The 15,575-nt window shown below is 36.5% G+C and overlaps 1 protein-coding gene across 4 annotated transcripts in view; it reads right to left on the bottom strand.

The window, feature by feature from the left end:
• Nucleotides 1-301: 301 nt before the first annotated feature.
• adad1 (adenosine deaminase domain containing 1 (testis-specific)) overlaps nt 302-15,575 on the bottom strand; it is a 30,258-nt gene continuing 14,984 nt past the window's right edge. For all 4 annotated transcript variants that reach the window (XM_048187943.1, XM_048187944.1, XM_048187942.1 and 1 more), the window contains exons 7-12: nt 14,354-14,477; nt 12,266-12,436; nt 11,243-11,475; nt 7,530-7,764; nt 5,555-5,687; nt 302-705 (exon numbers count right to left, since the gene is read on the bottom strand). In XM_048187943.1, the coding sequence (XP_048043900.1) occupies nt 592-705; nt 5,555-5,687; nt 7,530-7,764; nt 11,243-11,475; nt 12,266-12,436; nt 14,354-14,477 (1,010 nt within the window). In that variant the 3' untranslated portion in view covers nt 302-591. The remainder of the gene's footprint in view (nt 706-5,554; nt 5,688-7,529; nt 7,765-11,242; nt 11,476-12,265; nt 12,437-14,353; nt 14,478-15,575) is intronic.

A 15,575-nucleotide genomic window follows, 5' to 3' on the forward strand; every position in this document is an offset into this window, starting at 1 on the left:
TCAAAGCATGCGAATAGGAGGTACGCGATTGGCTGTCGGTTACTAAGCATCTAGTCGTAACATTCCAACACCGCATCATTTCAGGTCCATGTTTCCGTTTACAAACGTCAGAAATTTTCAGAACAATCAGTTTTCTAAATTGGTTTCATTTTGACCTGGTGAGGAAATTTTAAGCTTTGAAAGTTGTTTTCAGAATACAATGGGGGAAAAATATCACGGAAAAGTTGATTCCTTCATAATATGTTTTCTTTAAAATACAGCACTCGCTGTTCAGTCAGTAAAGCAAATGAATGACCAAACAAACGTTTTTTTTTTTATTTTCATTTACCTTGGAAGCAAACAGAACATCCCCTTTTACACTATTATATGTCTTGAACTGTACTTATATCTTTGCACTTGGGAAAATAAACTTCAAATCCAGTACGTTTCCCCAGTCCATAAACATATGTATGTCTGTTGTCTGCAAGTGCCTCTTGTTTCATCGATATAAAACAAATTTGAACAAAACAAACATGCAAACCACAAAGTAATTCAGCATGCAATTTAAACATATTTAAACATGATATTGCACTGGCATCTGTAGGTGGGCTCTCACATTGAGAAATGGTCGCTGATCGGCGGTTTCTCCACCCACTGGCCGTAGCCCTTTCTTTCCAGGTAAGACTTCAGCACACTCTTTGCTTCCTGGTACGGCTTTGCCATCATCTTGACGTTCAATAAAGAACGAGATGGTCAATATTAAACATCCAATACAAATCTGAAGTAAACAACTAGCAGCAGCAGCAGCCATTAAGAATTCTTCTTTTTAAAGCTAGACAACTAATAAAAAAAAAGACTAAGGTGGTTTCCAGGGCGTTGCTGTGAGAGAGTCCTTTTGAGTCGGCTAGTGTGATGTCAGTTTATTTTAATGTAGGACTGCACGATTAATCTAAATAATACTGAAATTGTGATATGGCTTAGTGTTGTCATGATATTGTGACTTCGATATGATACCCAATACTACAGCAAATTCCTAAAACAACAGGATGATCAAAATCTTATTTCACGATATGAGTAATTTTATTTCACAACATAAATCTCAATATAGTTATTTTTGTTATTTTATTTTCACTTTGATTTTAGAAATAAGGACATAGATGCAAACTACTTTAGGAGATATACTGTATTATAGAGTAGTTTAAGAGTTGTAATTCTAGTAAGAAATATAATCAAATGTGAAAAAACACTGCAGTCTTGTCTGTATGGATTAAATATACATTTATCCTTATTAAAGTTACTCAGTCAAGAGTAGTGAGTGATTCTCTTGTTTTCTTGTGTTGTTTGAAAAGCATGTTGTTTATTAGGCTGCTGTCACTTTAAGATCTAAAGGCGGGTGCACATTGTGAGATTTTGGCCACAATTTGGTTGTCTGAGACAAATTTTCCAAATCCTTAAAGATTCCTATAATCCTAGGCAAAAATCTGTAGTCTTTGATCGGTAGTTTGACATGTTCACTGACAGCCGATTAATGACTGTTGTGATCAAATTTTACCTCTGACGAAATTCTGGCAGTGTCAGAAGATTTGGTACACAGTCCTGCAGTGTGACTTCTCCTATGACGAATGTCAAATTGCCTCCGTTTTTAACATGTCTTGACTGTCGTACAGTCTGACATAAATGACAGCTGAGATCCCACAGTGTGAAATGAGGATCATGAACGTACAGTCTGACAAGCAACAATCGTAAAGGACTATTATAAATCGTACAGTGTGCACCCGGCTTAAGGCACGGATCCAATATACTAATGCACATGCTTTTGCAGCCGTTTACATTTAATAAGACAACGACCGTGTTTACGTGAATACTCGCCAAGGCTATTTGACTGTTCAAGCACAATAAGCACGAAAGGGAACTGAATTTGGGATTGCATGCTGTGCTGCCTTTCCGCCCGTTTGTGGTTTATTGTAACGGCTGTGATTAATTAAATAAACGTATGCACTGCGTGTGTCAGAGTGAAACTGTGTTCATTTACATGAGCAGCTCATGATCCGGTGTTTTCAGTGTCCCAGAGCGGCTCGGTTCTCAGTGAATGTTGCTTAATAAAAATAATTATTATTGTCAATTTTTAGTCTAAATTGTGCAGCCCTACAAACAAGCACAGCGATGATGCATATAATGATCCTAAAAGTTAACTTACAACAGTTTCTGAAATGATCCTATGAACGATTTATAAAGCATTCGTATGCACACAAAAATTCATAAATGCATCTCTTTATAATTCACAGTTGACCTTAAATTCAAACGCAATGTGTACAAGCACATCAACACCTACAGAACGCCCACAAATATCGCTTTATGGTTCCGAAGAAGTGCCAACAGTTGGCATAGCCCAGTTTCTGTAAAAAGTGTGTAGGCATATATTATCATTATTTTCAGAAAATCATTAATATAAATGACTTCATTTCAGTAATTATTAAAAAGCAGTTTTATTGCTCCTTTTTGAGTATAATTATAGTAATGCATTTTGCCTATTTACAGTAGGTGGCCATCCAAAACGGTGTTTCTACCGCCGCGCGTGCCGCCGCGTCGCAAAGTGCATTTGCAGCTTTTGACCGCTGACTGGCGCTTTAACCACGTTATCATAATAATAATAATAATAATATCTCAGCAAAGACCGAACATATTTATTTGTCTCGCCACACAACCGCTAACAGTAACACAGTAGCACAGCGCATCAATGCTTGCTGTTGTCTTGGCTACCTTACAAACAGCAATGGAAACGAGTGAATTTTCCCCCCTTTTGTGGTAATTTAGCACTATTTTCTATTGCATTCTGCTTGCATTTTTGGGCTTCAGTTGGATGCTTTATTTTTATCTTTGGTTAATTGAGTTTAGTTCTAAAAAAAGCAAAGACTAAATAGCAAATAATCTGCGACAGGGCCCATCATAGGGTGGGGGCTGCGGGGGTGTCCCGTACGCCCATGATGTAATGGTAATACATCGCTTACAAAGGGTTCATGTTAACTACTGTATGATTATCAGACGATTTTAATGTGTTAATGTTTCAACTATATCGTGCAATTATAGCTATGTAACAATCTGATAAACTGCAATTGTGCCGTTTGTATCCATTAACACGCTCATAAACATTACAAAAAGAAATGTCATGCCATAAGCTACACAAATACGAACAAAAAAACGTTGATATCCCAATAATCAACATTTTGTTATTCAACAAGTGCTAGGCTTAAGATAAAAAGTTTCTGCTATAGAGTTTGCGCCTAATCTGACTCTCCACAATGGGCTACACAATGCATATGAATATTTTATAGGCCTATTTGTATTTTGACTGCAGTTAGAGCAAAATGACGAGAACATGTTTAACATTGGAAGTTTAAGATTCTTTATTAAATATTCTTACTTTATGCAAAACATTTAGGCATCTGTACATTGTACCTCTATAACATCATAACATAAATTATTAAATTATAGTACAAATGAACCGTACAAACCCAATCTTGTTTTTGCTATTTATTTAGGCCTATTTTTTTCTATCAGCAGATCTGTGTTGATTCAGTTCATTTCAATAACTGCTGATGTAACTGTGGTTAAGCTGTAAAGCAGCTCAAAAGAATTGACCAAGATATGTAACATTATGGCTCAGTATTATTAGATCAATAACTGTACAGAATCTTTACTGCCATCCAATGTTCCTTAAAGACAAATAAATAAAATAAAAATGTTAAAGAAAAACAAAGAAAAACAACAAACCGATTGTGTTCTATTTATAGTCTATATCAATGTATACTTTTTACATTATCTTGTGTATATAAAAAGCACTCACCCAACCTAACAGTGCTTGCTCTGCAACACTTGACAAGTTTGAGATAGGGGGAAGGGCGCTTTGTTTAAAATGTTTGTCACCAAAGCCATTAATCCAGAGGGCGGGAGACTCAAAATATTAGCCTAAGCTATGCGTGTGACAGACCTTTTTGCAATCTTGGTGCTTTTTGTTAATTTTAACATCCTGATCTGATCATATGAAATAAGCAGATGAAATACACAATTGTTAGACTCTGTTATGAGTATTTGCAGTAAGTTTCTTTATTTGTTTGTGTTATGGAGATTTGCAATGTTTTGCAGTGTTTCACTCTCCACTCCAGAAGTTCCGAATGGGATCAACCCTCCCCCGCGTGTTTGTCGGCGTCTGCTGCTGCCGAGCAGAATATGTGCGATGTTTTGACTGGAGCGAGGAGGGATTTTTTAAAAGTCGGAGCGTCGTGGTTTTTTTTTTTTTTTTTTTTTTTTTTTTAATCTGCAAGAAATTTTATGAGTTTGGCGTGTGGTAGGGAAAAAAAAGTTTGCACAATAAGCCACTACGCAAATTTGTGTCTAACTAGACCAGCTAAAATATATTGTTCAACCAAAAACATCTTATCAATTATTTAAGAAATAAAGACATGTAATAAAGTGGCCAGTGCTCGTTGCTGCTGTTATCATTTCTCTTGGCGCTCGTGCACACGCGCAGTTTTCACACATGCAGACAATCGAGCGTTTCGGTCTGGTAAAAGCACAAAACAAAATGTACACAACGTGTCCTTGCTCTTGATGTACAATCACAGATGAACACCTTTGGTTTTAATGAGTAAATTAGCCAAAATATTTATTCCTGCCGGTATTTTAGTCTGCGACATCAAAATCACTAAACATTACATAGCATAGCCTATATAATAGGCAATAAATAAATAAATAATAATAATCAAGAACAATAAAAAAAAAAAAAAAATCAAGAACAATAGCAGTTAATAAGAATTACTGCTCTTAATGCTGGACCGCTCCGCATGTGGAACTTGAAGGATTTTTTTTTTTTGCTAAGAGCAAACCAGAATGAAAATATTAGCCTACATTTATAATCTGTGTGTGTGTGCTCCTATATATATATACCTAATGACTGTTTAATGACAATAGCATGCAGTAAGACTGTAAATGTAAAGGTCTTTATTTTAATTTCTGATGGAGTAGGCCTAGCCTAAGACTATCCCACGTTTTGAAATTAACTCTCACTTTATATTTTATAATGGTTTTTAAGGATGTTAAAATGTTATATTATAATGTTATTGTTGTTTTACTTCGTCCTTTCATCTTCGTTTACAAACCGACATTTTATTATTACAGTCACTTTCCAATCCGTCCCTTTGTGCCACCTGGCGGTAGTTTTTTTACACGCCACTGAATTTCAGTTAACGCAACGGCCCTGCGGCGGCGGTATGCGCGGCGGTAATACCCATTTTGGTTGTCCACCTACTGTATTATTACATTTTCCTAAATAATGTTTAAATAATTGAATTACTGGTATATGAGCGCCAAAGTTTGTATGTATGCTCTTCAGTTGGCATGCACATAAGAACTTTCCATGTTAGTTCTGCTTATATAAATCATGATTTGTTCCTCACAATTGTCATAGGATAAAAATCTATGGTGTCTAAGACCAATTCAATGATTTTATATTATATTTAGATTTCTTCCCCAAATCATGCAGCGATAGCTGAAATGTAAATAAGAAAGAGTGCAGTACCTTGGCCTCCCTGTATGTGACAGCGGTGAGCAGCTCCTCTCTCTGGGCCTCTTTAGCTACCAAATTAAATCGACTCAACATCGCTGCCTTGCAAAGACGGCTGGCCAAGGCTGGACTGCTCTTAAACGGAGAGCTGGAAAACACAGAATTTATGTTGAGGACATGCCAAGCTCAATAAGCGCTACTGGGTGAGAATCTTTCTGATTCTGGGAGTCGAAATCCTATCACAACACAATTAGTTTAACCATTTAATTTATACCATTTTATTTACTTTATTTAAAAGCAAAAATTAAGTAATAAACAACGAGTGTATTACATCAAAGAGCGCTTTCAATATCTGAAGGTTTACAGACAAGTGCACTGACAGATTTTTCTCTTTTTCCAAGCATTATAGCTGTTTGGTTATTTTTGATGACATTATAGACTGAATTCACACTAAATGCACAGATCTGTTTTGACATTTCATATGTTTTGTACTGTCTGTTTATTCCCTTAAAGGGACAGTTCACTCAAAAATGAAAATTGTTTCATGATTTACTCACCCTCATGTTGTTCCAAAGCCGTAAGTCCTTCATCTTCAAAACACAAATTAAGATCTTTTTGATTAAATCTGAGAGGTTTGTGTCCCTCCAATGTTAGTTACACAAATACCACTTTGACGCTTCAAAAAGTTGATAGAGAAACTAATCCATGTGAATCGAGCAGTTTAGTTCAAATTATCTGAAGAGACATGATTGCTTTATATGATGAACAGATTGAATTTAGGTTTTTATTCACATATAAAAACAGATCAGCAAACATAAACAGAAGCTCAATCAAACTTGACTGACGTTCAAGAACAAACCTCATTGGTTCTTGCAGTAGCTTAAATGTGCCGCATAACACAAGAATGACCCTCACTGGTTCTTGCACTTGAGCTTCCATTTACCATAACTGATGTGTGCATTGATGAATGTTTATATGTGAATAAAAGCCTAAATTCAAACTGTTCATCATACAAAGTGACCGAGTCTCTTTAGAAAATTTGGACTAAACAGCTCAATTCATATGGATTAGTTTCTCTTTATCAACTTTTTGAAGCGTCAAATTGGTAGTTGCATAGCTGCCAATGGAGGGACAGAAAGCTCTCAGATTTCATCAAAAAGATCTTCATTTGTGTTCCGAAGATGAACGAAAGTCTTACAGGTTTGGAACGACATGAGGGTGAGTAATTAATGACAGCATTTTTATTTTTTAATGTGAACACGTATCCCCGATGTGTTTTTAATTTAATTTAGCTTTTTTCAGAGCACACACATACAAAGTGTACATGAGCATTTCAAGTGGCCTTCTGTGAGTGAGTTTTATGAATCTAATAATGCATTCCAAATAGCATAAATAATGACTTCGATGAGTATTTGGAAGAGAAAACACTGAAATACCACTGAGACTGTGCATTGTAAGTTCTGCAACAGTGAGCAAAAGCCTGTGGGGTTTTTTTACAGCGCATAGAAAGCAAGGACAAAAACTGTCATTTATTTTAATAAATTCATACCATAAGTTTCTTTTTGTGAAATGTTTTGCTTGAAAAGTATGTTATTTCTTAAAGATAAAGGCCACATTGTGTGCTTGCACAAACGAGGAGCTCAAGCTTTCAGATGTCAAACTTTAACCCTATAAAGCCTACTGTATCAAATTTGATTGAAAATCCTAATGCACTCAATTTACTACATGCCTTCTTTCATCTGATTAATATTGCAAAGCCAGGGTTTTTCTCAGCGCATAAGCTATTCTGCACAATGAAGTTTTCAAAATCAGTTCATATAGCGGTTTATATAGCATAAAGCCTATTTTTGCCTGCTGCACTGTGACAGGTTTCATTTAATATAGTTAAATTACAGAATTACAGTAATGAGAATAACCAATTAGAAGCATAAAACATCTGGATGCGTTATTATAATATAAGTCATGAGAAGTATACATCGATGACACTCACTCTTCGGTAGTCTTCCCCTCCAGAGCATTGACCATCTCCACCATAAGGTCTCCGTGGCTCCAGTTAAGGCTGAGGGACTTCTGGGTAGGGTGTGCGTCCTGAGGCACGGCCGAGGACACCAGGCTGATGTGCGGCCGGTAGACGCAGTAGTACAAGGGCAGTGCTGAGGTGATGCCATCCACACGCTGGTTCACTGCCATCTCTATACCGCGAGTATCACTGCAGCTGCCATCGCCTGAGGAAAACAAGAACACCAGGTAAAAAAACGCAATAACAGCACCCGGACTAGTGGTGATATTTTTTAAGAGGACCTATTATGCTTTTTTACATTCATCTTTCTTTATTGTGTAATGTCACTGTTTGAGCATGAAAAAGCTCTGCAAAGTTCCACAGCACAAAGTCACTCCAGAGGGAGTTATTCTCTATATCAGTATGATATACAGTTCCTTAACTCCCTGATAAGCCCCTATTGTAGTCTTGAGTTTTCTTCTGGGAATAATCACGTCACACAACATTCCATAACATGCTGTAAACTGGCTGTTGTTAACAAAAGAAGCTTTAAAGGATTAGTTCACTTTCAAATGAAAATTTCCCCAAGCTTTGCTCACCCTCAAGTAATATGACTAATATGACTTTCTTGTTTCTGACGAAGACAATCGTAGAAATTAGAGATGCACCAATTGCAATTTTCTTAGCCGATCAAGATTTTTTGTTAGTGTGATCTGCAGATACCGATTTCGATTTTCTTTCTAAGAACTATAATTGACAACATATACTGTACAAACAAAAATCTGCTTTTCTTCAACAAAGTTGTGTTTTCTTAAAAAAAAAAACAAGTAAAAAGTCAGTAATAAAATATAAAATGCTCAAATTAATTAGTTATGAAACTAAGTTTTTCATTGGTTAACCTTAATTTCTGTAGTCTTTATTGTAAATATTAATGCAGATCAATTCTTACCATTAAAGTTATAAAACGTATTCAGCCAAGAGTAGAAAGTGATTTTCTTTGTCTTTTGTTCTTTGATTAACATGACAGACAGCAGCAGGAATATTGGACTGCTGTCCCTTTAAGAGTTCATGAACGGTGTTTAACGGACCCGATACGGTTACAAACGACATGGGTTCACTTTCTTAGCTATTTAACGATTCAAAACTGACTGTGTTTATCTGGATACTCGCCAAGATTGCCTGTGCCGCTGGTTTTGACATACTTTTGTATGTATTTGACAGTTTAAGCGCAGTAAGCCACTCATTTTGGTACTTGTGACTCTGTTTGATTTCTGTCTCTGTTTGAGACTGAGTGTGGCTTGTCCGCTCCACCTTATAGATCAGTGGTGCATGTGCTTTTGGTGTGAGTGTGAAACCTGCGGGAATGACTAAAATTATGCGCAATACAAGCACTACTTAACAGGAGTGAATGAGACGAGTGAGAGAGAGGAGACGCCCGCGCGGGTGTGTGTCACTTCACCGTGACAGAGAAGAGAGCGTGCAGCTGACGTTATTGCCTGTGCCGCTGGAGACAAAACGGATCGGCTCAGAATCGGTAAGAAGTGAGACTGATCATGAGGGAAATCGGACGATTCCGATCCCTGGCAGATCAATCGGTGCATCTCTAGTAGAAATATTAATAAATATTAATAAATTAATAAAATAATAATAATAATAATAATAATAATAATAATAAATACGTCCTATGCCTTCCCTATTCAATTTACAGAACGGACGTGACGAATTCTGTTTTTTCAGTAATTTGAATAAGGAAGGCGGTCTGGTGGAAGCTGGATATTTTACTTCAAAACTTGGCAAATATGGATTTCTTTTTTACAAAAACACATCGCTTTGCTTTAAAAGGCCTTTATGAACCCTCCGGAGCCGTGTGGAATATGTTTATGATGGATGGATGTGGATGGAGACACTTTCTTCAGCTCATACTCGTTTGGTAACGCATACTGCCATTATAAAGCTCAAATGCATCAGGATATTTATTAATATTTCTATGATTGTCTTCATCAGAAAGAAGGAGGTCATACACACCTAGGATGGCTTGAGAGTGAGTAGGCTTGGGGTAATTTTTTATTTGAAAGTGAACTAATACTTTAAGTGCGCCCTGGGGTTCTATGCCAAAAAGCTTGATGGTTTTATGTTTGAAAATGAATTAAGAGAGCCAAAAACATTAGTACTGTAATTTTACAGTTATATTGTAAAATAAAATTATTATTGTTATTATTATATATTTTTTAAATACTTAACATGTGATTAACTCGAAAATCCCCAAAAAATATAATTTAAAGGTGCCCAAGAATGCTTTTTCACAAGATGTAATATAAGTCTAAGGTGTCCCCTGAATGTGTCTGTGAAGTTTCAGTTCAAAATACCCCATAGATTTTTTTTAATTAATTTTTTTAACTGCCTATTTTGGGGCATCATTAACTATGCACTGATTTTTTCAGCGCGCCGCCCCTTTAATTCGCCTGCTCCCTGCCACACGAGCTCTCGACTATATTACAGTGCATTTACAAAGTTCACACAGCTAATATAACCCTCAAATGGATCTTTACAAGATATTCGTCATGCATACTGTATGCCTGCTTCGAATTATGTGAGTAAAGTATTTATTTTGATGTATACGTTTGATTCTGTATGAGTTTGAGGCTATGCTCTGTGGCTAACGGCTAATGCTACACTGTTGGAGAGATTTATAAAGAATGAAGTTGTGTTTATGAATTATACAGACTGCAAGTGTTCAAAAAAATGAAAATAGCGACGGCTCTTGTCTCCGTGAATACAGTAAGAAACGATGGTAACTTTAACCACATTTAACAGTACATTAGCAACATGCTAACGAAACATTTAGAAAGACAATTTACAAATATCACTAAAATATCATGCTATCATGGATCATGTCAGTTATTATTGCTCCATCTGCCATTTTGGGCTGTTGTTCTTGCTGGCTTACCTTGTCTGTGCACAGATCCAGACGTTAATACTGCCTTTCCTTGTGTAATCCCTTGAACATGAGCTGGCATATGCAAATATTGGGGCGTACATATTAATGATCTCGACTGTTACGTAACAGTCGGTGTTATGTTGAGATCCGCGTGTTTTCCGGAAGTCTTTTAAACAAATGAGATTTACATAAGGAGGAAGCAATGGGGTTTGAAACTCAATGTATGTCTTTTCCATGTACTGAACTCTTGTTATTTAACTATGCAGAGGTAAATTCAAATTTTGATTCTAGGGCACCTTTAATGCAAATAAATTACTGAAGCACATGTAATTGCATCATTTACATAATATATGTCATGCAGTTAGATGATCTTAATCTTATAGTATTTTTCACAAATAAAGAAATTGTTTAAATAATTGAATAAAAAAAAAAGAGAAGTAAACACTGTAACCAACGGTGCCCTTAGAAATCTGGTAACTCTGTGATCACTGGGAATAATACTTTTTCAAATGAAGTCTAGCACTAATTTTACATATTATACCAAGTGAATATGACATAAACACAACAAAGCAATCAAAGTTTGTTCATTATGTCACTGTCAAAATTGAAGTCCCACATCCAACACGTTGGCCAAAAAGAAAAACATACCACCCAATGCAATAATTAAAACTTGCCAATTATCAAAACATGCCAATTATCAGTCTTGACTATTTATCAGTCAACCACTTGCCTAGACTGTTCATCATTGGGATTTAATCTAACTTACCAATGAAGATGCTGCTCACATAGACTGGCTCAATGAAGTGGCTCAGTAGCGCTCCCTGGAAGCCCAATACCTGCCACTGCATGATCTTATCGGTGGCGGACATACTGACCACATGCGAGCCCATCTGCTCGTACGAGCTGGAGAACTTGGAGAAGACCTTCCCTTCCACCACCACATGAAGACCAATCTGATTATTCACCTCCCATGCAGAGATGGACAGAGGATTGAGGCGGCTAGAAAACAAGGACAACAACTGATTTAGTTTATACCATTTGCAGTATGTAAACCTGATTATTTTTGTGAAATGTTTTGCATGAAAAGTATGTGTGCGCTATATTTCTTCAAGATACCGGCCATAATGTGTGCATGCACAAAATGAGGAATAAAAAAGCTTGAGCTTGAACAATTAAAAAGAAAATGTAAGATTTTAACCCTATAAAGTCTGCTGTTTAATATTTGATATGCCAATTTCTGAGGCCTGTAAATGATCAACACTGCTGAAAATCCTGTTGCACACAATCTACTACATGACTTTTGTCATCCGATTGATAATTTTTCAACAAGTAAACCTTTTAGTATAACTGTAAAAACATGGTTCACATATCTTTTTGCTGTGAAATCTTTACTGGTTTTTATAAAGAAAACATAAGAATAACTTTATTTTGTTAGTGAAAATAAAACTAAGCATTGAAATATATCTTACTAAGACATTATTGGCAGATACAGAGTGATGACTCATGCATTTTATGAAAGTAATCTGCTATGTTGTTATAAGTATTGTGATTTACATTACAAGCATCAGAATTTCATCTTACTTTTTGTCCATATAATTATCAGCATCTGCAAATTGCATATTTTTGCTCCATTTGGGCCTCTGAATAAACTTGAGCTGTTGTTATTTCATATGTCAGGCTTTACAGGGTTAAAGAAGAGCAAGATACTAGCCTTCATCAGGTCTGACTTTCTTTGTGTATACAGTTTATAAAGTCTATGTAAATGCATAGTGTGTGTGAGTGTGTGTACAGTTGAGAAGGTATCTGTGCCGCTCCTTTGGGCAGTTGGCTCAGGTACAGGTGTAGAGTGATGTGATTTTTGAGGCTGAGGAGCTTCGTGGTCTGGTCCTGCTGAAATACTGACTTCTCCTCCAGAGCGCTATTCTTACTGAAGAACAGCAACAGATTCCTATACAGAAACCTAGGGCACATTCAAAAGACACTCGAAATTACACTCATCTGTGCTTTAAATCAACTACAGAATAATTAATATCTTATGTTTGGCCATTTCAAGTTCGGTTGACCGACAGAAGTGTATCTTCTAGCACTGTCAAGTGGATTAACACTTTCAAATACCTTTGGTGAATTTATAGTAAATTTTACAAAAAAAAAAAAAAAAAAAAAAAATTTTTAAAAGGTGCTAAAGAGGATGTTTTGTTTTATACATTTTTGCAATATTATTTGAAACTGTCTTTACTAACTGATAAAAGGCTATTTATTAGGTGCACTGAAAGGAATAATATTAATATACATCATCTGTGCACGAGGTAGGGCCTTAAACACATCAGCCAATCGTTTACGCGATCATCGCGTAAACGATTGGCCCTCTGGCTTGTCAATCACTGCCATGACGTTCCTTGTGAGAGAACTGCAGTAACTTTCCACACTCCACAGGCACTGCATGCGATGTTTTTGTCAGGAGACAGGAGTAACAACTGCAGATTATGAGTTACCTGCGGTGAGTCCGACATAATGAATCCACTAACACGACACAGCGAATGCCGGTGGTAAACACTCGTGTTCCAATACTCGTGCACGAGTTTTGGGAGGCGTTCCCTCGAAATGCGCTCATTTCGCACATGCGCTCATTTCAAAATCTCACTAACAGTCTTTGGTTTCCCAGTCGACGAAAAGATCCTCTTTTCTTTTTTTTTTTTTCTTTTTTTTAAGAATTACCATTATGCTCACCAAGACTGCATGTATTTGATCTAAAGTAAAAAGAGTAATGTTGTGAAATATTTTTTTCAATTTAAAATAAAAGTTTTCTATGTGAATATACTGTAAAATGTATATTCAGCATCATTACTCCAGTCTTCAGTGTCACATGATCCTTCAGAAATCATTCTGATATGATGATTAATATCAATGCGGAAAACAGATATGCCGATTCATATTTGTGTGGAAAAACTGATAATTTTTTTATTTTTAATGTGTCCTTGCTGAATACAAGTATTTAGGCCCTATCATACACCCGGCACAATGCGACGGCAGGTGCGACAAGTGTTTTTTGCTAGTTTCAGCCCGACACGGTTATCATTTTCACATCCAGCGCCACGTTGTTTAAATAGCAAATGCACTCATGCACATCTGTTCGCCCATGGGCATGCTGATCTGATGCATTTCCCCAACAAAAACCTGGTCTAAAGTCAATGATGCAGAATTTTTTTGTTGTTGTTGTTTAAAGTGCATGTTAATGATATGCAGGTACACAACATGTGTACACTCTGCTTGTTAAACACAAACATTTTTAAATATTAAAAATTAAAAGGAGAAGCATTCAGTCTTTCTGCTTGCAAATTCCACCATGTAAATAGCAAATCTGCCATGGTGCAAGTGCAACTGGCTTTTAAAGGGAATGGGAGATGAGACTCTGGTGTGTTTTTTGAGCATAATGTGCAATACAATCAATGACTCATCAAGAGACTAGGTACAACCCTTTTGGACCATGAGCCGACAATTTTTTCCATAGTTAAACTAGTAAACGAGGATTCGGACATGCTCTAAGTGCACATGCACTGCAATCGTTAAAATAGGGCCCTTAAGGTCTTTAAAAAAAATTTTCAAACACTGTTTTAGTTTTGTAAGGAAATTCACACATGGACACAAACCTATTTCAAGAATTTAAGCAAAAAGCCTTCAGATCACTTTTTTTTAGATTATGACACATACATTTTTGACAAACAAGCCTTTGACTGGTAGAATAATAAGCACAGAGCAAACCACAGCGACCAAAAGCTTTTTGGGCAGTGCCAGATTTTCTCTGAACTGGCCATCAAAGACATGACCAACATGAACATCAATGTGATTATCACCTGCAACAGCTGAAAATCCCATTTACCTCATTAATGATCTCCGGGCAGTTACTACTGCATGTGAATCATGTAGAATTCGTCCTGTGGGTGCTGGACTGGCTTTGGTATTAGAACTGCCCGTTCCAAGAGCAACAACCTCACATCCTGTTGCTGCAGTCAGAACACAGGACAGTAAGGATTAGACTTATATAAGCTAGCACAGACAAGAACTGTATATCAAAATCAGTCAGATGATACAATACACAAACTCCATCTATAAGTGGTGCTTGCATATTTTGTTGGGGTGATTATGCACCAGTGTTTATGGCCTATTATGCTTTTTTTGTATGTTTAATTTTCTTTAGTGTGTAATGTTGCTGTTTGAGCATGAACAAGATTTGCAAGTTCTAAAGTACCACGAGCAGGAGTTATTTTCTATATCAGTGTCACTATTTCTGAACTTCCTGAAACGCATGCATTGTAATCGTGAATTTTCTTCTGGGAACGAACACGTCACAGTATTCCTTATTTAAATAAATCCCACCCAAGGCATAAACAGAATAAAGGGGCAGGGCCTGGTTGAGTGAGTTTGTAGCGTGTTGAAACTGGCGGTTATGGTAAGGGGCGAGACATTATACCAATATGACCAATAACAAAACACTGGTCCAGCCGGCCAATCAGAGCACACTGAAGGAGGGGCTTCATAGAGACAGGAACTAAACCAGTGATGGGCAACTGGCGGCACATGGGCTGAATATGGCCCGAAATACCTTTAAATACAGCCCGCTAGACTACATTATACCCTGATAATCAATTTTAAAACATACAGAGTAGTATGTGCATGCTAATGTGAACATTCACCAACATGAGCAAAAAGAAACCAAAAAAATGACAATGAAAATCTAGTTTTCCAGTCAAGATGGGAAACAGAGGGAGCATCCATATGTTTGGTTTATATGGAAACAAAATCTGTAATGAAAGATTATAATTTAAATTGCTATTACACCACTGCACAGAAAGAGAAGTATGAAAGATACTGCGGTAAAGACCGAGTTGCTCTTACTTCTCAGAGTTAAAAGGTAAAATACATTGTCAACAAAACATTTTTGTCAAATGCAGAACAGAAATGTATGCACTGAATTATGTTCTTAATATATTCTTATATTTTTTATTAATGGTAATGTGTGAATTTGAAGCAAAGCCAAGAACTCACTGTACCTTAAAAATTGTCAAAACAAACGGTTCAAAGAAAGCCTGCACACTCTAAAA

The sequence above is a fragment of the Megalobrama amblycephala genome, linkage group LG4 (assembly GCF_018812025.1).
Source record: "Megalobrama amblycephala isolate DHTTF-2021 linkage group LG4, ASM1881202v1, whole genome shotgun sequence".
Classification (NCBI taxonomy): Eukaryota; Metazoa; Chordata; class Actinopteri; order Cypriniformes; family Xenocyprididae; genus Megalobrama; species Megalobrama amblycephala.